Genomic DNA, 23,358 nt, shown 5'->3' on the forward strand with positions numbered 1-23,358 from the left:
GATGCCGTAATCATAATCGAATTTTAGAACGCAAATAATGGACCCATATATAGAATTTCCTATGTTGAGCCATTCCAACATGAAATTCATATATATATCCTTGATTAAATACGATTAAAATCTCAATCTAAGCTTTTAGAATTGAAATGAAGTATAATTTCCTCTCCCTTAATTATAGCAAAACAAGTTTTTCAACCCCTGCAACCTCACGAATTGAAACTTTTGTTTTCTATAATTAACATTGCTAACTTGCAACCTTTGTCATAATTATCATGCTCCCACTAACATGATGATTATTAGCATAACACTTATGCTCCCACTAGCTTTGACATGTACTCTGAAATCAGCTGACTTTCTTATCAAAGTTCAGATTTCTGATACTAGATTGTTTTGATAAAACTTTATCAAAATCATACACCTCTCTTAGATAGCTCACATGTGTGTCCAAACAATTTTAGAACTATGAAAAGGAATGTCGTAATCATAGTCTCAATTGTTTAGACCTTTGCCACTTCTCACAAGTCCATGTTAGTGTGCCGGTAAACCACACACGCTCCACTAACGACTTTGAGAATGCAAATATCACAATTGCTATCTAGCTAAAATCTACTTAGTGAAAGTGTTTCCTCACCATCATTTTCATGAATCGGAGAGAAACCTTATGACACTTAGATTTAATAGTGTATCTGTTCTTATCCATGTGAATTTGTCAAAACCATAATCACAAGACAAGGTTAGTGACAAATCCAAACTCATATTGATTAAACTTGTGCAATCTTAAATTCTTGCCATTTGGCAGCTCAGGTGCCTGCCATTGCTTCCAAGTAGTTGTGCAACCAATTGAGAACTCTCAGAACTCCTATGCAAAGCCAACTTGAATAGGCACAAAAATTTCAACACGATAGGTTATAAACCTCAAGTCGTGTGCTAGTGAAGGACTTTAGGTTTTATTCTTGATTAAGTCTTGAAACTTTCAAGAGCTTTAAGACTCCCACTGTCCTCTTGACATATAAGACTCCCTTGTCAAATATTCAAGAGATAGTGCGGATTCTTTATCAAGACTAACACTTTACACAATTGGCCTAAGTTGGTCTCTGTTTTATCCAAAACATCACAACTTACCAATTTCAAATGTACAAGAGTAGATAACCTTTTACTCTTACATTTGACTAGTGTTAACAAACCCTCTTTAAGATATGTCACTCAAGTTACAATCTTGGAGTATGACTCTAAGAATTGTTTTGGAACGAAGTATGACTCATCTTTTTGATTTAACCATTTCAACAATTCATGACTCCTCTTCTTAGTCATAAGAATGCACTAAGATGACTTTAGAGGACCAATTGTGATATGGTATCTTAATCATTAAGATGATCATAAACATGATACTAAAGTACTCTCCCATCTTCTCAGATTTGAGAAACTTTTATCTTTCTGCCATACTTTGATTCTTCTTATTCGTTCTGTCTCACATTGAAACTTCTCCAATGCTACAGACTTATACTTAAACTTATAAGTATAACCATATTTACTTAACTTAAGTAAATCATGACGAATAGTCTTCTTGATCTTTTGTGGTGGACTTGACCAGTACACAAGAATGTGTACTCGATCCCTTAGTCCTTTCCTTATTCACATAAGGAATTAGTCTTAATTTTCCAAGCTGAAAGTTCCCATTCATCATACTATACAACTTGCATGATTCCAAGTTTCAATCCAATTGAACCTTGGGTGATGAGAATCTTTCCTTATTTGGTAATATTAGACACTACCACAACCGAAAGAATCAAATCCATTTTTCCAATATTGCTATCAATGGAATCTTATAAGCAACAACTTTTCACAAATGCCATTGTAAGGATACTTAAAATAAATAAAATCAAAACCTTTTTCTTTTATTTTAAAACTTTACGGAAAAACTTATCCTTACAATCCATATGAAAACCTTGTTGTTATCTATTCCTAAGCAATATAAATATCATAACTCTTAAGTAATAGCCCAAAATTCTGATCACCGAACCATGCGATTGAAATCCATCTTCGCGATCAGAATCAGCATGTACTTAATAGAGTTAGACAATGGACTTTACCTGAAGTAGAGCCAAACTTATTGACTTTAACATCCTTAGGTAAATTTGGCAGCTTCGTAACCAATGCCCCTTCCTTTGGCAATAGTTACCTATGGACCCTTGATAATGGGACTATCTCAGACTTCGCCTCTCTCTTTACCATTGGGTCAACCGAGTTGACTATGGCCGATCCCTTTCCATTGGGAAGAGAGAGCTTTACTGGATATCCAATGTCATCATTGTCAATGTCCATAGCGTTTTAGGAAGTTTATCTTAGCAAATAGATAAGATCATTAAGGGTCTTGTCTTAGTCTGTTTCATAGGATTCCCAAAAGAACTCGCTATGTGACTTAGAAAGTAGTTGAGCCACCAACTTTCTCAAGACTTTGACACCCAACTCTCCCGGCTTGTCAATATGTGACTACATCTCCAAGATGTGATCACACCTAGACCTTGTCTTGCCAATAGGGCTTGAGTGACCTTAAACTTTTTAGGAACTTGTGGGTTAGGGAGAATAATTGGAGGAGGTGAAAGAAGTATGATATCCATGGGACATCATCTTCATTTAGGAAAGCTTGTTTCAAGAGATTTGGGAAGATCATAAATGTCTAGACCAGACATCTTTTTGGGAGATATTCAAGATAGTTGATTTAAAGTCCTTAATATGACACCCAATATGAAATATTAAGGCTAGGACCCAACAAACTATTTTATAACTTAGAAGAGGGATGCCGTAATCCAAGCTATAAAATATTTGAAGGTAGGTGAATGACGATTCACCAATTTCCACCATGAAAAACGAAATAATTTATTAGGTTTTAATTGGATTTGAAAGTCCTAGATCTTTGAGATTCATTGAACTGTTCAAAGGCATGTTTCAATCTCGAGTGTGCCCTTCAGGTTTTGTGACTGGGATGCCGAGGATCACAAAACAAGGTGTGAATAACCATGCAAATATACTTGGTACCCTTAATATTTACCCCTTAATCAGTGTGCTGGTTAACCACACACGCTCCACCGATACTATGATAAATATTAAGTTACCCTTTGCCTACCTTGTTAAGTCCAGGTTAGTGTGCCGGTTAACCACACACGCTCCACTAACGACTTAAGCAAAGTGCAAAGTGTAATTTCATGGGTTAGCACCAAATTCACATTTTCCTAAGTAACTAAGATTAGGTATTAATAAGAGTTTAGTTACTTAGTATTTATCATTAATACTTTTAATGAAAGGAGAATTATAGTCCTTGTCCTACCCGTTCGGCTAACGACCCTCCACCAGTCAAGGAAGCGGTGGGTGAGAGTGGACACCCATTAAACTGCCATTTTATAGGCAGTAACCTTACACCCCCTTATAGACCGGTTTCGTGAATGAGGCATACTAACGGTAAGACTGACTTTACTCTTATACATATATATAAATATTATTAACTTATAATATTATAAAGTATAAGGGTTGAATTTTAACTTTTAAAATTCTAAGGGCTAACTTGGAATTAAAGTATTCATAAGTGAAAACTTTTCAAATTCCAAAACTTGAGGGCAAGTTTTGAAACTATTCAAAACTAATTAATTCCATAACTTATGAGTTTAAAGTATTTTTAATTAAAAAAAAAACTCTTCAAGTTCCATAACTTGAGGACAAGTTATGGAAGACTTTAAACTAATTAATAAAAAAAATAACTTTTTTTATTGTAACTTATGGAACTAATTAAGGTTACACTTTTTTTTTTAATTTAATGAAGAGACTCTTGAACCTCCATAACTTGAGGACAAGTTATGGAGTCATAAAACCATTTAATTAGAACTAGACTCTTCATTTTGTAACCTTTGCCAACTTTTATGAGTTTTATGATTCTTAAATGTGACTTTTCATATAACTTGAGGACAAGTTACAAAAACACACTTTGGAATCAACTCTTAGATTAAAATGGATTGAAAACAACTATTTCACACAACTTTTCTATTAATCTAAGAACCTCATAAGAACAAGATAATTCAAATCATCAATCTTCAAGAAATTAGCATGAACATACAAACTAATACAAATCTTGAAATTATGACAATTATCTTAGAAATTGGATTAGCATGAACATTACCACATCAAAAACAAGTTTATAAGTCCAAAAACATCTTAGGGTAATGTTCCTAGTCCAATTCCAGCTAAAACAATCGAATATATGCATCCAACTCGATTTTTCAGCTACTTTTGCAAGTATAACAAGAAAACAAGCCTAGGCTCTGATACCACTGTTGGGTTATGAGCATTCTAACACTCCTAAGTGTACATGCAACCCTAAACACCTTGGATCTATGTTTTCTCTATTATACATACAATTATGAACATCCAAGGTATTATCTTAATCTAGCATACAAAATAATAAATATAACAAGATATAATACATACCTCTTTGATGTAGAATGTCTTCGTGAAGCTTGAGTGCCTAGTGCCCCAAGTGTGACACCTCAAATGGTTCACACAACACCAAATACACTTGGAATAACTTGAGAGAAACTTGAACACTCCTTGAAATCGTCTAGCCCTCACACTCACACATTAGTGCACGATTTCTTGAGCCATGGGATTCTTTTATATGGTGGCTATTAGGGTTACACCATGTAACTCATAACTTTACCCATTCCTTATGCTCCATGGATTTTAACCTCCATGGAGTATCCATGGGTCACCCCATGGACTTAGTCTAACATAAGGAATCTTGGATCACAAGCCCACATATATAAGAATGAATGATTTACACAATCAACCCATATATTTAATTAATCTCCTTTTGATCACTTAATTAATTCCAAATTAATTCTTGATCAATACTAATTAAATAACCTTATTAATATATTAGAACTTATAATATATTAACCAACCTTAAGTGTTATTTCTCTCATTATAGTCTATCCAAATGCATGATGCCATGCAACCCAAATGGACCATGCCGGGTCGGGTCAAGTCTTACCAATTATAGTTATGGACTTAGACATTAATCCAACAACATACTGGTGGTAACCAAGGTTTTTCCAACAGAACATTCTATACATACTGGTGATAACCAGGGTTTTCCAATAGAACATTCTATGCATACTAGTGATAGCCAGGGTTTTCCTACTTATAGATCACTGTAACAAACTCATACATTAGAAAGTATTGGATTTTCTTGGAAACATATAAAACTTTTTCACTGATTCATTAACAGGTTTTCATTACAAAACATGCTTATGAACTCACCAGCTTAATGTTGATACTCTTTTCAAAACCGCTTGTATTCTTAGGAAATCAGTAGACAGGTACCTCAGCAGACTTTTGAGAAGACGGATCATATAGAGTCATGTCTTTATATTTTACTGCTTTTGGTGTATATGAATATGAATCAAACAGATGTAAATACCTTTTATATTTTCAATGTAATGGTTGTGTTTACTTTGATTACTATGATGCAATTGTTGTAATACTACATATGACGTCATCCACCCCAGAACGTTTCCGCCGTTTCGGTTTGGGGGTGTGACATCTTCAGCCCTCCTTATTCCTCCTCCTCCCTCCTTCTCTCCTTCCCTCTTTTCATCTCATCAGCCCCTCCCCCTTTATTTTTTTTAAAAGCCTTATTTTTTTTTAAACACCATTTAATTAATTTTTTTTAATTCAATTTTTTTTACACCAAATTTTTTTTTTCAGCCAATTTTTTTTAGCCAATTAGTTTTTTTAAAAACACCAATTTTTATTATTTAGCAAATTTTTTTTATTAAAACCAATTTTTTTATTAAAACCATTTTGTTAAAAAAACCATTTTTTGTCACAACCCAACCTTGGATAGTCACATTGGTTTACTTTATGCCGATTATATTGGAAGAATTTTATTCTTTTCACGAGGATTACTCCATACCGCAGTCGGACTTCATATTGTTCTTTGTGATGTTTGCACCGCAACGGCGCCTGATCAACAAAGTTGTTTTACATTCTTCGCTTTATGGGATCTTTATGACTTGTCGCTCTAGATATCCGGTTGACGAATCATGTATCTTGAGCATGTGGACTTTATTTTCTATTGAAGACCACTTCGAGAGTTCCGGCACCGCAATTTGGGTATATCGGTTTTTTTTCAGCACAACAGAGATTTTTCTTTCATGCAGGGTTATTATTATTGTAAACCTGTTTTTTGATGTGGTAATGTTCATGTTAATCTAATGTCATAGATAATTGTCAATAGATTCATGTTTTGTATTAGTTTAATGGTTAGGCTAATTACATGAAAAGTGTTTGATTTGAATTATCTTGTTCTTATGAGTTGATTTAGGTTTATAGAAAAGTTATGTGATAATATGTTTTCAATCCAAATTGATCTAAAAGTTGTTCATAATATGTGTTTTTGTAACTTGTCCTCAAGTTATATGAAAAAGTCACATTTATGATTATTAAAACTCATAAGATTTCCATAAGTTATGAAAAATGGAGAGTCTCATTTTTAAATGTTTTGAAGTCTTCCATAACTTGTCCTCAAGTTATGGAACTTGAAGAGTTTTTTCATTAAAACTACTTTAAACACATAAGTTATGGAATTGAAAAGTTTTTGAATAGTTCAAAACTTGCCCTCAAGTTTTGGAATTTGTAAAGTTTCCCCTCATGAATACTTTAATTCCAAGTTAAGCCCTTAGAATTTTAAAAGTTAAAATTCAACCCTTATACTTTATAGTATTATAAGTTAATATATATATATATATATATATATATATATATATATATATATATATATATATATAAGAACAAAGTCAGTCTTACCGTTAGTAGACCTCATTCACAAAGCCGGTCTATAAGGGGGGTATAAGGTTGTTGCCTATAAAATGGCAACTTAATGGGTGTCCACTCTCACCCACCGCTTCCTTGACTGGTGGAGGGTCGTTAGCCGAACGGGTAGGACAAGGACTATAATTCTCCCTTCATTAAAAGTATTAATGATAAATACTAAGTAACTAAACACTTATAAATTCCCAATCTTAGTTACTTAGGAAAATGTGAATTTGGTGCTAACCCATGAAGTTACACTTTGCACTTTGTTTAAGTCGTTAGTGGAGCGTGTGTGGTTAACCGGCACACTAACCTGGATTTAACAAGGTAGGCAAAGCGTACCTTAATGTTTATCATAGGATCGGTGGAGCGCGTGTGGTTAACCGGCACATCAATTAAGTGATAAATATTAAGGGTACCAAGTATATTTGCATGGTTATTCACACATTGTTTTGTGATCCTCGGCATCCCAGTCACAAAACATGAGAGGGCACAATCGAGATTGAAACATGCCATTGAAAAGTTCAATGAATCTCAAAAGATCTAGGGGTTTCAAATCCAATTAAAACTTAATAAATTATTTCGTTTTTCATGGTGGAAATTGGTGAATCGTCATTCGCCTACCTTCAAATATTTTATAGCTTGGATTACGGCATCCCTCTTCCAAGTTATAAAATATTGTTTTGGGTCCTACCCTTAATATTTCATATTGGGTGTTATATTAAGGACTTTAAATCAACTATCTTGAATATCTCCCAAAAGGTGTCTGGTTCAGACATTTATGATCTTCCCAAACCTCTTGGAACAAGCTTTCCCAATGAAGATGATGTCCCAAAAATCATTCTTCACTCCCTCCACCTCCTCCAAGTATTCTCCCTAACCCACAAGTTCTTGAATAGTTCAAGGTCACTCAAGCCCTATTGGCAAGCAAAGTCTATGTGTGCTCACATCTTGGAGATAAAGTCACATATTGACAAGCCGGGAGAGTTGGGTGTCAAAGTCTTGAGAAAGTTGGTTGTTCAATCACTTTCTAAGTCACATAGTGAGTTTTCTTTGGGACTACTATGAAACAGACTATGACATGACCCTTAATGATCTTATCTATTTGCTAGGTGCTACTGATTCAGCAATGATTTGGAGCACTGGTAAAGCAAATTTGATTAGAAGATCAACTTCCCAAACTTCCATGGACATTGACAATGGTAACATTGGATATCCAGAAAATCGTTCTCTTCCCCAATGGAAAGGGATCGACCATTGTCAACTCGGTTGACCAAATGGTAAAGAGAAAGGCTAAGTCTGAGACAGTCTCATGTACCATTCCCAAAGGGTCCATATGTTTCTATGGCCAAAGGAAGGGGCATTGGTTACAAAGCTGCCCTATTTACCTGAAAGATCATAAGGTTGGTCAAGTCAAAAAGTTTGACTCTACTTCAGGTAAGTCCGCTATCTAACTCTATTAAGTTCCTATTTGGAGATTCTTATTACATGATGTGACTGAGTCACATGTTGAAGTTTTAAGAATCAAAGAAAAGAGAGGAAGCTTAAAGAAGAGTAAGTTGATTCTGATCGCGAAGATGGATTTCGATCGCATGGTTCCGTGATCAGAATTTTTGAGTTGCTGCTTAAGAGTTGTGATAGATTGCTTAGGAATAGATAACAACATAGTTTTCATATGCATTTGCATTGTAAGGATAAGTCTTTTCCGCAAGTTTTAAATAAAAGAAAAGTTTCGTTTTATTTATTTTAAGTATCCTTACAATGGCATTTGTGGAAAAATTGTTGTTTATATGATTCCATTGATAGCAACATTGGAAAATGGATTTGATACTTTCGTTTGTGGTAGTGTCATAATTTACCAAATAAGGAAAGATTCTCATCACCCAAGTTTCGGTTGGATAGAAACTTGGAATCATGAAAGTTGTATTGTATGATGAATGAGAATTTTCATCTTTGGAAAAATTAAGAGTAATTCCTTGTTCACATGTATATGTGAGTCAAGTGAAGAACTAAGGGATCGAGTACACATTTTTGTGCACTGGTCAAGTCCACCACAAAAGATCGATAAGACTATTCTTCATGACTTACTAAAGGTTAGTAAATATGGTTATACTTACAAGTTTAAGTATAATTCTGAAGCATTGGAAAAGTTTCGATGTATGGCAGAACGAATGAGAAGAATCAAATTAGGCAGAAAGATAAAAGTTTCCCCAATCTGAAAAGATGGGAGAGTACTTTAGTATCATGTTTTGTAATCATCTTAATGATTAAGAAACCATATCACAATTGGTCCTCTAAGGACATCTTAGTGCATTTGTTTGACTAAGAAGAGGAATCGTGAATTGTTGAATTGTTTAAATCAAAAGATGAATCATACTTAGTTCCAAAACAAGTCTTAGAGTCATACTCCAAGATTGTAATTTGAGTGACACATCTTCAAGAAGGTTTATTAACACTTATCAAATGTAAGAGTAAAATGTGTTCTACTCTGGTACATTTGAAATTGGTAAGTTGTGATGTTTTGGATAAAACAGAGACCAACTTAGGCCAATTGTGTGAAGTGTTTATCTTGATAAGAATCTGCACTATCTCTTAAATATTTGTTTGTCAAGCAATGGGTCTTGGCAAGAGAGTCTTATATGTCAAGAGGACAGTGGGAGTCTAAAATATCTTGAAAGAGTCTAATCAAGAATAAAACTTGTAGCTTATCAATAGCACACGACGTGAGGTTTATAACCTATCGTGTTGACATATTCCTATTTATGTGCCCATTCCAGTTAAAGTTGACTTTGCATATGAGTTCTAAGAGTTCTCAATTGGTTGCATAACAACTTGGAAGCAATGGCAGGCCCTTGTGCTGCCAGGTGGCAAGAAGTTAATACTGCACAAGATCAATCCATAAGAGTTTGTATTTGTCACTAACCTTGTCTTGTGATTATGGTTTTGACAAATTCACATTAATAGGAACACATACACCATAAAATCTAAGTGTCATAAGGTTTCTCTCCGATTCATGAAAATGATGGTGAGGAAACGCTTTCACTAAGTGGTTTTAAGTAGATAGCAATTGTGATATTTGCATTTTCAAAGTCGTTAGTGGAGCGTGTGTGGTTAACCGGCACACTAACATGGACTTGTGAGAAATGGCAAAGGTCTAAACAATTGAGACTATGATTACAACATACCTTTTCATAGTTCTGAAATTGTTTAGACACACATGTGTGCTATCTAAGGAAAGGTGTATGATTTTCATAAAGTTTTATCAAAGCATCTCGTATCAGAAATCTGAACTCTAGTAAAAAAGTCAATAAAGTATTGATTTATAGAAGTCCAACTGATTTATGATTACATGTCAAAGCTAGTGGGAGCATAAGTGTTATGCCAATAATCATCATGCAAGTGGGAGTATGATAATTATAATAAGTGTTGCAAGTTAGCAATGTTAATTATAGAAAACAAAAGTTTCAATTGGAAAAAAGTTGTTTTGCTATAATTAAGGGAGAGGAAATTATACTTCATTTCAAATCTAAAAGCTTAGATCGTGAGATTTTTAATCATATTTAGTCAAGGATATATATATATATATATATATATATATATATATATATATATATATATATATGAATTTTATGTTGGAATGGCTCAACTTGAGGAAATTCTATATATATTGTGTTCTCAAAATTTGATTATGTTTACGGCATCCCTCTTCATAGTCAAATTTTGAAAACATGGCAAATAAAAAATATTGTAGCAAAAGACTGGTCTAGAATCATGTCTTTATGTAAGACATTATGAATCGTGTCTCATATGCTTCAGGTATAGGATCGATTGCATGTGCTATAATATTTATCCTTTCTAAATTTTCCAAAGTGTCTGGGGGCATTAAGAGGGGAAAAGGTCTAGAATTGGATATGACTAAAATGATTAAGCAATTATCGAGGACAATCTAAGGTTTACCAAAGATTGGTTGCTCAGGGACAGTTAGAAGTATAGTGTTAATTTTGGAAGGACCATATTGACATATTCTGAAAGGAGGCAACTCTTGTTCAGAAGTGATAGTCAAAATGGGAATATGGAAATGTTTTCCATAGGTGGAAGTTATTCAATCTGTGTAAGATTAGAAAACTTAATGCAAGAAGGATGTTCAACGCAATGTACTTTGAATATGAGACTTCGTTTCCATAGAGTTGATCTCCATTGGAATACTCTGTAATGTCTGTTGACAAGTCTTTGTGACTTTGTGCATAATCATTACAGAGGATCAGTGCATATAAGTTTAAAATCTAACAAGATTTCGGTAAATGGCAGGAATTTGGAATTCTTGCATTTGCGGTAAGGATTTAGGATTGTGAAATGGGAATCATTGGAATTATGTTCAATCGATCTATTTCACAAAGTAAAAGATCATAGACAAACTTAGTGTACATACTTGGTATATGGCATAACTAATGTTTGAAAAAACATAGTGTGCATACTTGGTGTATGGCATGACTAGTGTTTAGAAAACATAGTGTACATGCTTGGAGCATGGGACAACTATTGTTTTAATTCAAATATCAAGTTGATAATTTGAAACAGTATGCAATGAATAATGTGTACTCAATATGGTGATAAATAAAAGGTGTTCTATTTATATTCATAAGTTTTGAGACCATATTGGATTCGATTATTCTTGTGTTTCACTTTGCATGTTTTGACTTCCAGAATAACTAGGTCGTTCTTCCTGAATGACTAAGTTATTCAAACCATCCACAGTCGATAATACGTTGGAAGTAGGTATTAAGGCAAGACTGTCATGAAGCTGGTTTGTAGATGTCCAAGGTAGTGGACATACCAAGAGTTGCTACAACATTCATGAGTGCTCATAAGTTCTGAGTATTGGATTAAACCCACACTCATTTGACTCACTTCATGGATTTTATCACGAGTGATCATGAGACGATAATATCTTATATTCTTCAAACCTAGAGATATGAGTTGTTGCCTATGAGTTGGTTATACATTGATTGTACGAAAAAGCATTGGTAACTCGATGTTATAAAACGTGCCTTTGTGTATGATTCAACAAGTAGTAGAACAAGCATATGAGTCGAAGTTTATCCATTCCTTTTACCCTTAAAGGGATAAAAGCGATATGTGTGGGCCCCTCGATGATTTAGTGATGACACCCCGAAGTGCTTGGCCAAGCCTGGACTGATTTGATTTGTTCAATTAGTCGATCGTCATAAATCGGAAATCGGGAAACAACAAATGGACAGAGAGAATGATTATAATCCATGTCTCAATCCATATTATATCTAGAATGGAGGAATATATGATCCCTTATCTAATGGACGCGTCATTGATTTGTTCAGAGTTCGATAGCAACTTTTAAGAGCTACGATTGCTAGTCGAGTTTTGAAGTCATACGCAATAATAGTTTTAGACTTATCCAAGTGGGAGACTGTTGGATTAGTGTCTAAGTCCATAACTATAATTGGTATGTACTTGACCCGATTGGCATGGTCCATTTGGGTTGCATGGCATCGGAACAATTTGGATAGACTTTTGTGAGAAAAGGGTATTTATGATTTGTTAATATATTATAAGTTCTAATATATTAATATATGAAATCATATTATTTAATTAGTATTGATCAAGAATTAATTTGGAATTAATTTTGTGATCAAAAGGAGACTAATTAAATATATGGGGATTGATTGTGTAAATCATTCATTCTTATATATGTGGGCTTATGATCCATAGTTCTTCATGTTGGGCTAAACCCATGGAGGTTTTAACCCATGGAGCATGAAGAATATGGAAAGACATGGGTTACATGGTGTAACCCTAATAGCCACAATATATAAGGACCCCATGGCTCAAGAAATTGGCACTAGTGTGTGTACACATGAGGGCTAGCCGATTTGAGCATAAAAACCTTTTCTCCCAAGTTATTCCAAGAGGTTGGTGATGTTGTGTGAACCATTTGAGGTGTCACACTTAAGGCACTAGGCTCTTAAGCTCCATGGAATCAAGCTACAACAAAAGGTATGTATTCTACCTTGTTTTATTACCCATGTATCAAAGATTGTATGCTAGTTAGGGTAATACCTTGGAAACTTCAAGTTTGCATGTATAATAGAGAAAACATAGATCCAAGGTATTTAGGGTTGCATGTACACCATAGGAGTGTTAGAATGCTCAAAACCCTTCAGCTTTATCACACAAGTATTAGGGTTTCAATACTACCATTTTTACACATTCAGAAAATATAGGATTTTCTGGGGAATACAATTGTATACGAATTTGAAAATGATAAACTAACACACAAGCAACTATACTTGATTTAAAACGAGACTTACAACTATTTTGATAAGAAAATATTGGATTTTCTGGTTTTCCAACTGACACAAATTTTATACAAATTCTTATGAACTCACCAACATATTTTTATGTTGACGATTTTCAAACGACTTGTATTCTCAGGAAATCAGTAAGCAGGTTTGTGAGCCGCGGATGCTGAATTATTTTGATGTATTTTGGAACTTACTCACAATTGTTTCTTTTGTGTAATTCGAAAACATAAACATGATGTAAAACAATGTAAGTTGATTATATTGATGTATGAAGTTTGTATTTGCCATGTTTCATTTATATTAAGTTGTTATGGTACTACACAATGAAGTCACCCGCCTCCGGACGTTTCCGCCGCCTGGTCCGGGGGTGTGACAGAAAGTGGTGGGATCTCTCCCACCAAGGGAGAGTCTTCTCTCCCATCCATGTTCTTGTATTGTAATATTTTATCTCTCTTTTCTAATCTATGGAATTTCTCATCATATGTTCTTCATGTTCTTCATTTTATGTTCGGTAAATCTCAAGATATTATTTATTCCGCATCCACCAATCGTCAAAATGGGTCTTAACACCATTAATAATAATATTACAAACTTTTGTGACTATGAGCACTATTTCTAATGGTATCAAGATTTTCCACCCCTACTGATTGTTGGGGGAGGAGCTTGATTCGTCCAGAGTATTTCCGATGCGGTCTATTCAATGTCATATTGTTGATACCCGAATTCCTATATGTGGTATTGCTACTCGATGAAATAGGTTTATTCCCATAACGATTAATGTCTTTATATGACATGTTTTGTTGGATTGCATTCCTATGAGGTGTAACCTCGATGAGAGGGGTATTGATCTTGATTTTGTGTTGTATCCAGTTTTTAGAAAGGATACGGAAGATGTTAGTCACTTCTTTTTCAAGTGCTCGTTAGCTAAAGAGTTGTAGAGACATGTGGCTAAATGGGTGGATACTGCCCTTCTTGAGGTTGTCTCTGCCTTGGATATGGTTTAGCGGATTGATGGGCGTTCCAACACTCGACTGGAGCGGGTGATTTTGAACTCGATTTTCATGATTGTTATTTGGACTTATCGGTACATGTTATTCTTTCATAAGTATAGGAAACACTTTATTTTTTATAACATTGTTGCTTTCTTTTAATTTGTTTTTTTTTTTTTCGAAATGCTAAGGCTAAAAAGAATTGAATGTACGGATTAAATATCTAATTTTTATTTTTGTGTTGCTATCCACTATTTAGCTTCCATTTATAACAGTATATGTCTTCGTTCCAAGTTTCCAACAAACAATTTGATTTTTTTCTATATTTCATTTTCAAGTATATCAAACACGACTACTTCATAACTTATATGCAAATTTATATCTCAATATTGCAAAAAAAAAAAAAACAAAAAACAAAAACAAAAACAAAATAAAGAAAGAAAGAAATTTGTCGAAGGCTTGTGCATACCAACGGTCGACATTCCACAATGGGCACAAATGGTCGACATTCAAAAGCTTAAAATTGCATTTTACCTAATCTTTTATGTTGAATTACAAAATGAACCCTAATATCGAGTAATTTGCAATCAAATACCTATGATTTCTAATTAGTGCAACCACTACCTTCTCTATTGTTGTTCATGCCCAAAGTCAATTAGTGCACATGAATACTTGAAATCTCTTCTGACATAGTACTCTGGAATTGAAAAATCATTGTTACCATCTACCCGACATCATAAAAGACATCTATATTTTTAATTGTATATCGTCCTAAAGTTGAACTCTATGAGATTCAAACCGGCCAACTCCATTTTAGAATGTTTCTTGCCGAATGATCACCACTATGTCTCCTTGATGGTGATCTTGAAATGCTTCATATAGACTCTATACATGGTGTATCGGGACAAACTTTTGTTAACAAGAAATTTAGATACGTTTATTATCAAACTTTTCATAATAATTGCTAAAAATTTCGTAAGATATTTAACTATACAAATAAAATGGGCTTCAAATAAAATGAAAATACAAAACACATTCATAAAGTGGATTTCGATATGAAAAAAAAAGTGTTAAACTTTCACATCAACATTGTGTTATGATATGTAAAAGAGTCGTTGGAAAGGATTGTGAGGTTTTGGAATTTTTTAAAAGTTTGTTGTCTTTTTTAGGGTGAGCAATATATTCGTTAGAACTTAACTGAATCAGAACCTACTGGAAGCAAAATTGGAACGATTGGGAACCAAATATGTAATTCGTTGGAATCATACCGAACCAGAGCCAAAACCGATTAGAACTGATTGGGAACCGTGTAATTCGGTTCGGTTCCTCCATATCCACAAATGTGGTTCTCGTTTTCTATATTTCAGTTGAGTTCGGTTCGGTTTCAGAACCGAACTCACCCCTAGTGTTTTTTCTTTAAATTGTCTTGCCACCATTTTCCATGAAAAAAATATTATTGTACATGATACATGCAAATCAATATGGTTTGCAAGGTATTACACAAGCCGAAATTTAACTAACAGATTTAATAAAGTTGATTAAGATTAATTTTTTCTCTTAAAAAGTCACATGTAATGTATAACAATTATCGTCTACGATCGATTTTCAAGCTATATATAATTTTGTGGACATTTTCGAATTCACATGACTTGAAATAGAGCATAAACACCAATGTAGTAATGTTGAGTTGCAACAAATCAATAATACACATAGACCAAATTGAAACAATTCCACAACTCAAGGTTCATTTGGTTTCTTTTTATCGTGCGAATAATTAATTACAGAAATACAGCAATAAATAAACAAAAAACCGATCTTTGTCGGACGTCATCTCTTCGCCGGCGAACTTCTTTCCGGTATTGTTTGCAAAGAACAATTCCGGCAAGTTTCCGGTGAATGAAAAAAAATCTGTGAAAAAAAAAAGAATTAAAGATGAGAGATTCTTCTCCTTCATTTTTCTCTCGATTCTGGTCTTCAGCTCTCAGAGCTAAACCACTTAGCAATTCATCGGACGTCGTTCGTATAAACTCCGGCGAAGGCCTAGTTCGCCGCCTCGGGCCTTTTGACCTCATTCTCCTCGGCATTGGCGCTTCAATTGGAGCCGGCATCTTCGTCGTCACCGGCACCGTCGCGCGCGATGCTGGTCCTGGTTAGTCTCAGTAAAAAAAATAAGTTCAAATCAAGTGTTTTACCCAATCTATAACATGCAATTAAATGTCGGAGACGAAGTGATAGTTTGTTTTATGTTAGTTATGTTCTGCATATGAATTGTATAAAACTTAGATTTAGGGTTTTCTTTTCTTGTTCTCCTAGCTGGTCCAAATTCCCATGCATTACTCTCAATTCGAACAAGGAGACTCAACTCCGAAGCATTGTTTAACTTGGTTTAACAAGTTGACGATGAACTTCAAATCCATATCCTGATTAGCATTTAGCATGAATCAGGTCGGATAAAACAGAATCAAATCAATCAATATCATTTCTGTTGTTTATAATGATACTCTTACATCGATCTGGATCCTTCATAGTATTTCCATGTTCGGAAGATGATTCCTGTAGTGAACATATCAAGAACATACTTCTATTTAGACAGTAGAATCCCTTATAGGAAACATCATAGATCCATGACCTGAAATTAGACTCTAGAAAGTGCTTTAACTCTGAAATCTTGATACCATCATCTCATTTGATGATAATCTCAGACTAATAATGCCTCAAGAACACTGAATAATGAATAATCTTAGTAAGATAGGTCATAAACAAAGATAATGATGATCTAGAAGATTGTCTTGAGAATTAATTACTAACAGTTTTTATTATTTTCAGGAGTGACAATTAGCTTTATACTAGCAGGAGCATCATGTGTGTTGAATGCTCTTTGTTATGCTGAGCTGGCATCTCGTTTTCCTGCAGTTGTTGGAGGAGCATACTTATATACCTACACAGCTTTCAATGAACTCACTGCTTTTCTTGTTTTTACACAAATGATGCTTGATTATCATATTGGTGCAGCTAGCATAGCAAGGAGTTTAGCAAGTTATATCATTAACATATTAGAACTTCTACCCTTTTTTAAAAACAATATTCCAAATTGGATTGGACATGGTGGAAAGGAGATTTTTGGGTTTATATCTATTAATCTATTGGCTCCTGTTCTACTTGTAGTCTTGACTTTGATCCTCTGTCGTGGGGTTGGAGAATCTTCATTAGTGAATACCATTATGACTATAACCAAGGTAATGTATTACAATTATTGTCTTTTGTTAATTGGGTATTCAATGATGGAATTAAAGAATGGATGGAATGGAATCGATCGTGTCATTACAATAAAAATGTTGTTTGTTTTGTTGGATGGAGTGGAATGAATTGTTCTTGAAGGAATGTGATTCTTTTTCCTTTTGTTTATTTTGATTTATTACATCATGGAATGGAATGAGAAATTGCAATATAATCTTTTTTATTCCATTAGAATAAAATGTTGTTTGTTTTAACTTTTACATGATGGAATGGAATGAACCATTCTTTTAGGAATGTGATTCTTTTTTCCATTTTGTTAATTTTTCATTCCTTAGCTAATGAGTGGTTCTTAATCTTATTCCATCATGGAGTGGAATAAAAAATTGCAATATAACCTATATTTTTATTTACGTAATTTTTAATGACAAATCTTTTTATTTTTAAATTTCACACTTCTAAAAAAACCATTATATTTGGGGTAGTTTTGAGGTTTAACTACTATTACTTTATTTTTTCCAATCAAACCATAATAGTTTCAGATATTTTTCCAAATTAACCATTTTGACCTAAATGAAGTTTTTCACAGTAATATGAGCGAAAATGGTAATTTCCCAAAATAACCATTCTAACATATGCTATTTCACGTAAAAAAAGGTTAATTTGGAAATTAAATTGTATGAAACTTTTTTGGTTTGATTGGAAAAATAAACTATAAGTGGTTAAGCTTCAAAATCGCCCAAATATAATGTACAAAGTAGAGTTAAAACTATATACATTGAATCAACATATGATATAAAAAATTTCATTCCATTCCTACATGCCAACCAAACATGATCATGGAATGTAATGACTCATTCCATTCCCTTGCTTATTCCATTCCAATCCAACTAAACAGACCTTTAACACTTACATTGACTCATAACATTTATCATCTTTTTGTGGCTAATGACAGATAATTATCGTTGTTGTGGTAATTATTGTTGGTGCTTTTGAAGTTGATGATTCAAATTGGTCACCTTTTGCTCCAAATGGTTTTAAATCTGTGTTAACAGGAGCAACTGTTGCTTTTTTTGCATATGTTGGATTTGATGCAGTTGCTAATTCAGCTGAAGAATCTAAGAGACCACAGGTATCTTATATTTATAATTTATTTGATTATTTAAAGCTTATTATATCTTATATTATAAACTTAAATCACAAAAATGAAAAATGTCCACCTTTTCAACATTTATCACAAAATAACTATCTATTTCTTAAAAAAAAGTTCATCATATTTCGCAAAATTTTATTTTTTTGTGAAAATGATATAATATTTTGTGAAAATGACGTCATATCACAAAATAAAAAAAAAATGTGAATTTTTTTAGAAAAAAGAATAATGGTTACATTACATGGGAGATTTAAAAATAGTAAAACTCAATCTAGTTGTTACATTGGGAACTTAAACATATTTGTTATATGGGGAATTTAAAAAAAATTGGTTACAACATTTTTATTATTATTATTATTGCATGGAGAATCTAAAATTTACTACATTGGTAACACATGAGTGACTCTTTCCCAATGATGACATATACATAATCACTTAAAAAAACCATCTTCCATGTTCCTTTTAAAAAACCTTGGGATTTTTTTATTTTGGGAAATTATGTCATTTTTCAAGAAATTTGATTTAAAAAAAAGTAGGGTTAATCTCATAAAACACCTTATATTTTGTGTTTTTCCGGATTAAACCTCAACTTTATTTTTTGCCTGAAAAAGACCTTGTATTTTTCTTTTTTTCCAAAAAAAACCCTCAAATTTGTCTTTTTTTTTTCCAAAAAAAAACCCTCAACTTTTTTAGATTTTCTCGAAAAAAACCCTCACATTTTACAATTTTTTTTGGAAAAAATGACTAAAAGGGCCGGATCAGAAAAAATGAAAAAATACAAGGTCTTTTTCTGGCAAAAAAAAAAACTTGAGGTTTAATCCGGAAAAAACACAAAATATAAGGTCTTTTATAAGATTAACCCAAAAAAGTAATATCTCAAACTTTTTTTTTCCCAAAAACAGGTGGTCATTTTTTAATAAATGTTGAAAAGTAATACCTCTTTTGGTTATTTTTTTTTTGTGATTAACTCTATTATAACAGATAAAGATTCTTATTTTTGTTTATTTTTTTTTTGGAAATTATGTCAGAGGGATTTACCAATAGGCATCATTGGAAGCCTTGTTGTTTGTGTAGCATTATACATTGGTGTTTCTTTAGTGATCACTGGAATGATACCTTACAAATATCTTGGAGAAGATGCTCCTTTGGCTGAAGCTTTTAAATCAAAAGGATTAAATTTTGTATCCACTTTAATCAGCATTGGGGCTGTTGCTGGGCTTACAACTACCCTTTTAGTTGGGCTTTATGTTCAGGTAAGTAAGCCCAATAACTTAAAGTAGTGTTTTTGGTAAACGATGGAATCGGAATCGGTTATTCCATTGGAATGAAAAAAAGTTGTTTCTATTGGCATGATGGAATGGACCTGTTTTTCATAGTAAATTTTTTAATGATACAATTTTTTTTTAAGGATTTCATGATTTTAATTAAATTATATTTTATTTTGGGCAAATTACAGAAAAACCATTATATTTTTGGCAAGTTTGCGGTTTAATTACTTTTACTTTATTTTTTTCCAATAAAAACATAAAAGTTTCAGATATATATCTTTTTTCAATTCAATCATTTTGACCTGATATAAGAGGTCAAAATGGTTAAATTGAAAAAAAGTGTACAGTTTAATTGGAAAAAATAAAGTATTGTTGGTTAAACTGCAAAACTGCCCAAAAATAATGTTTTTTTGCGCTTTTATTTTCTAAAAACAAATTATAGAATATATATTTTTTATTATTATAGCCTTATTTCGGTTTGTAATGAGCTTCTATTATTGTCTAATTTTCATTTTTGTAAATAAAGAAAAAACATCATAAATGGTCCCTGTGGTTACTCAAAATCTGAAGTTTAGTCCCCGTGGTTTAAAAACCTCATAGATGGTCCCTGTGTTTTCAAAACTTTTGACGGTTGGTCCTTATTGCTAACTCCGTTAAGTTTTGTCTGTTAACTGAAGGGTATTTTCGTCTATAACTCTACCTTGTACAGTTGTACTCACATATAACATAAAATAATTCATATAAGAGAGGGAGAGTTCATGTCATTCCTATAAGCCAATGAAACATGATCATGGAATGTAATCACTCATTCCATTCCACTCTATTTTACTTTTTCAAAAAATAATAACTTTTTTTTGTTATGACATGAACAGTCACGATTATATCTTGGGCTTGGAAGAGACGGTTTATTACCTGCAATATTTGCTCGTGTTCATCCAACACGCCACACTCCAATTCAGTCTCAAATTTGGGTTGGATTTATTGCATGTCTTTTAGCTGGACTTTTGAATGTGCATTTGCTCTCACATGTTCTCTCAGTTGGCTCATTGGTAATAATAATAATAAATAATAATTTTAATATAATTTTACATCAAAATGCTATAATTTGTTAGATTTGTCAAAGTGCAATTGTTAATAAGAAATACAAAAAGAAAATGGAAGCAAGATTCTGTAATAAAGAAATAAATCAAAATATGTTGATATTTCTCGGATTTATGCAAAAAACGGGAAGAAGCATTTTCATTCTTTTTTTAATTATAAATATTCCAAGCTTCACTCAATAAATCATGTATTTCATTGGTCTGAATGCAATGAAATACTACATTATACTTTCATTATTTTCTTTATTAAGAAATTCTACTTTTATTAAAACGTTTACTTTGAAAAATCTAACGAATTATGGCATTGAAATTTGCTTTGTATTCAAACTACAATGTTGTAATAGGAAGAAATGAAAGTAGAATGCTATAATAAACAAATTAATAAAATTACATTGCTACACAGTACACAGTACACAGGACAAACAGTCTTGTCATGTCATGTCATGTCATGACCAGAGATGATGAAGTGAAACATTTTTTATTGAGTACAGGCAGGATATTCAGTAGTGGCAGCATGTGTAATAACTCTTCGATGGAAGGACAATATTGGAAATCAAATTTCATCATCCATCTTGGTGTCAGTGACACATAGGCAAGAAGGCATCATATGCATTGTTGTCATTGCTTCTTGTGGTTTTGCTGCTGGAATTGTTTTTCGTTATGTCGTTTCTGCCCTTGCCTTTATATTTCTTATTATTCCAATCGCCATTGCTTTACTTGCTACTGCAGCTCTTCGATTTTGCCAGGTCAGCAAATACCAACACACTTTCATGTCTTTAAAAAATTTACACTACTATTTTTTTTCTCTAATGCATATTTTTTTTTTATAAAATTGTTGTAGGAACAAACAAAAGCATCAGGTTTCTCTTGCCCATGGGTTCCAATTGTGCCTTCTCTTTGCATCTTTGTGAACATATTTTTATTTGCTCAGGTTTGCTTTTTGAATACCTTTACGAAAATATTATATAATAAAGGGTTAATCTCATAAAAGACCTTATGTTTTGTGTTTTTTTTTTTTTTTCTGGATTAAACCTCATCTTTATTTTTTTCATGAAAAAGACCTTATATCTTTTCATTTTTTCCGAAAAAACCCTCAACCTTCTAAATGTCTCCAAATAAATCCTTAACTTTTTTAGTTTTTTCAGAACCCCCCCCCCCCCCCCACACACACACACACACACATTTTACAACTTTTTTTAGAGAAAAATCACTAAAAGATCCAGATCGGAAAAAATGAAAAAATACAAGGTCTTTTGCATAAAAAAAAGTTGAGGTTTAATCTGGAAAAAACACAAAATATAAGGTCTTTTATGAGATTAACCCTATAACAAAACCATATTAAAAATTATTGTATTGATAATTGATCTTTTTTTTTTAAAAAGAAAAAAAAAACATTTGAGAAAATCACAACACATTTGGACAAATCAAAAGAAAAAAATAAATGAAGGAAAAGACTTAATGTGAAAGGCATTCTTTCCCAAGGCTTTCTCTATCAAGTCATTATTTTTTCATCAAGTAAAAAAAACACAACTACACAAGTAATTTTAACTTGAAATTTTAATAATGTTAAATGCAAAAAATAGCAACGTATTTTCATTGATTTGTTCATATTACAAAATTGTATTTTGAGAAATCCACCCAGTTATAGCAATGTCATCAAAATATAAATTTTTTTTTACATTAAACTATTATAAATATTTATTGTGATATATTAATTGATTTTAACTTTCAAATCTTTAGCTTCACTATGAAGCCTGGATGAGATTTATTGTCCTAAGCATTGTGGCGGTTGGTGTATATGCTTTTTACGGGCAATATCATGCGAATCCTGTAACCGATCGCGAAACTGTTATTTACCAAAAAGCCCCTGATGAAGAAGCTCTATAATTTTTGTATTATTGTATATAAGTTTAAACTGAATAACCATTAGTATGAATTATGTAAGTTTTGCTAGTCATGTGTATCCACTGTTTGTTAGAATAGTAAGGCACGATAGACTGCTGCATTTGATGTGTATTGGACTGAGATTGATGTCAATGAGACAAAAATTGCAAATTTTTGTCTCAACTAAAAAGACCAGACAAAGACTCCCTTTTAATCTCTCATTTTTGGAAAAGACATGAATATCCTTGTTCGGTTCCATCTTGTGTTGTGTAGCAATTACACATGCAAGCTAAATACAAAGATCACCCTCAAACCTAAGGGTATATTTGGCAAAACTAGCGTTTAGCTGAAAGATGAAGCTTTTGTTTGTATGGAAGTGTTTTGCAAAAATAGCTATAAGATTTTGAAAGGCCTAAATTTACATAAAAACTAAAAGCTAAGAGATCTTAAAAGCTAAAATCTCTTAAAAAAAACTACTTGAAGTAGCTTTTAAATTATGAATTTTTTTTTAATAAAAGCTTTAAGTGCTCG

General features: G+C 32.7%; 1 protein-coding gene and 1 long non-coding RNA gene across 2 annotated transcripts; one reads left to right on the plus strand and one right to left on the minus strand.

The window, feature by feature from the left end:
- Positions 1-15,976: 15,976 nt before the first annotated feature.
- On the plus strand, positions 15,977-22,948 carry LOC145167714 (cationic amino acid transporter 9, chloroplastic-like). Its single transcript, XM_079086950.1, has 8 exons — positions 15,977-16,337; positions 17,015-17,424; positions 18,378-18,554; positions 19,604-19,828; positions 20,716-20,892; positions 21,435-21,689; positions 21,785-21,874; positions 22,684-22,948. Exons 1-8 carry the CDS (start codon positions 16,121-16,123, stop codon positions 22,828-22,830), a joined length of 1,698 nt encoding a protein of 565 aa, XP_078943076.1. The 5' UTR covers positions 15,977-16,120; the 3' UTR covers positions 22,831-22,948.
- LOC145167716 (uncharacterized) lies at positions 16,259-17,104 on the minus strand. Its single transcript, XR_013741384.1, has 3 exons — positions 16,997-17,104; positions 16,696-16,911; positions 16,259-16,608 (listed from the first exon to the last, which is right to left on the minus strand). It is a non-coding gene; the product is annotated as an uncharacterized LOC145167716 (long non-coding RNA).
- Positions 22,949-23,358: the final 410 nt, after the last annotated feature.

The sequence above is a fragment of the Lactuca virosa genome, chromosome 3 (assembly GCF_052849685.1).
Source record: "Lactuca virosa cultivar CGN04683 chromosome 3, Lactuca_virosa_CGN04683_v6, whole genome shotgun sequence".
Classification (NCBI taxonomy): Eukaryota; Viridiplantae; Streptophyta; class Magnoliopsida; order Asterales; family Asteraceae; genus Lactuca; species Lactuca virosa.

What these genes read in the sequence shown, in the direction of transcription:
- LOC145167714 (XM_079086950.1), top strand. Translation starts at nt 16,121, where the DNA reads ATGAGAGATTCTTCTCCTTCATTTTTCTCTCGATTCTGGTCTTCAGCT. An exon ending in CCATTATGACTATAACCAAG is followed by an intron (nt 17,425 to 18,377) that starts GTAATGTATTAC and finishes GGCTAATGACAG; the next exon opens with ATAATTATCGTTGTTGTGGT. An exon ending in CAGCTCTTCGATTTTGCCAG is followed by an intron (nt 21,690 to 21,784) that starts GTCAGCAAATAC and finishes AAATTGTTGTAG; the next exon opens with GAACAAACAAAAGCATCAGG.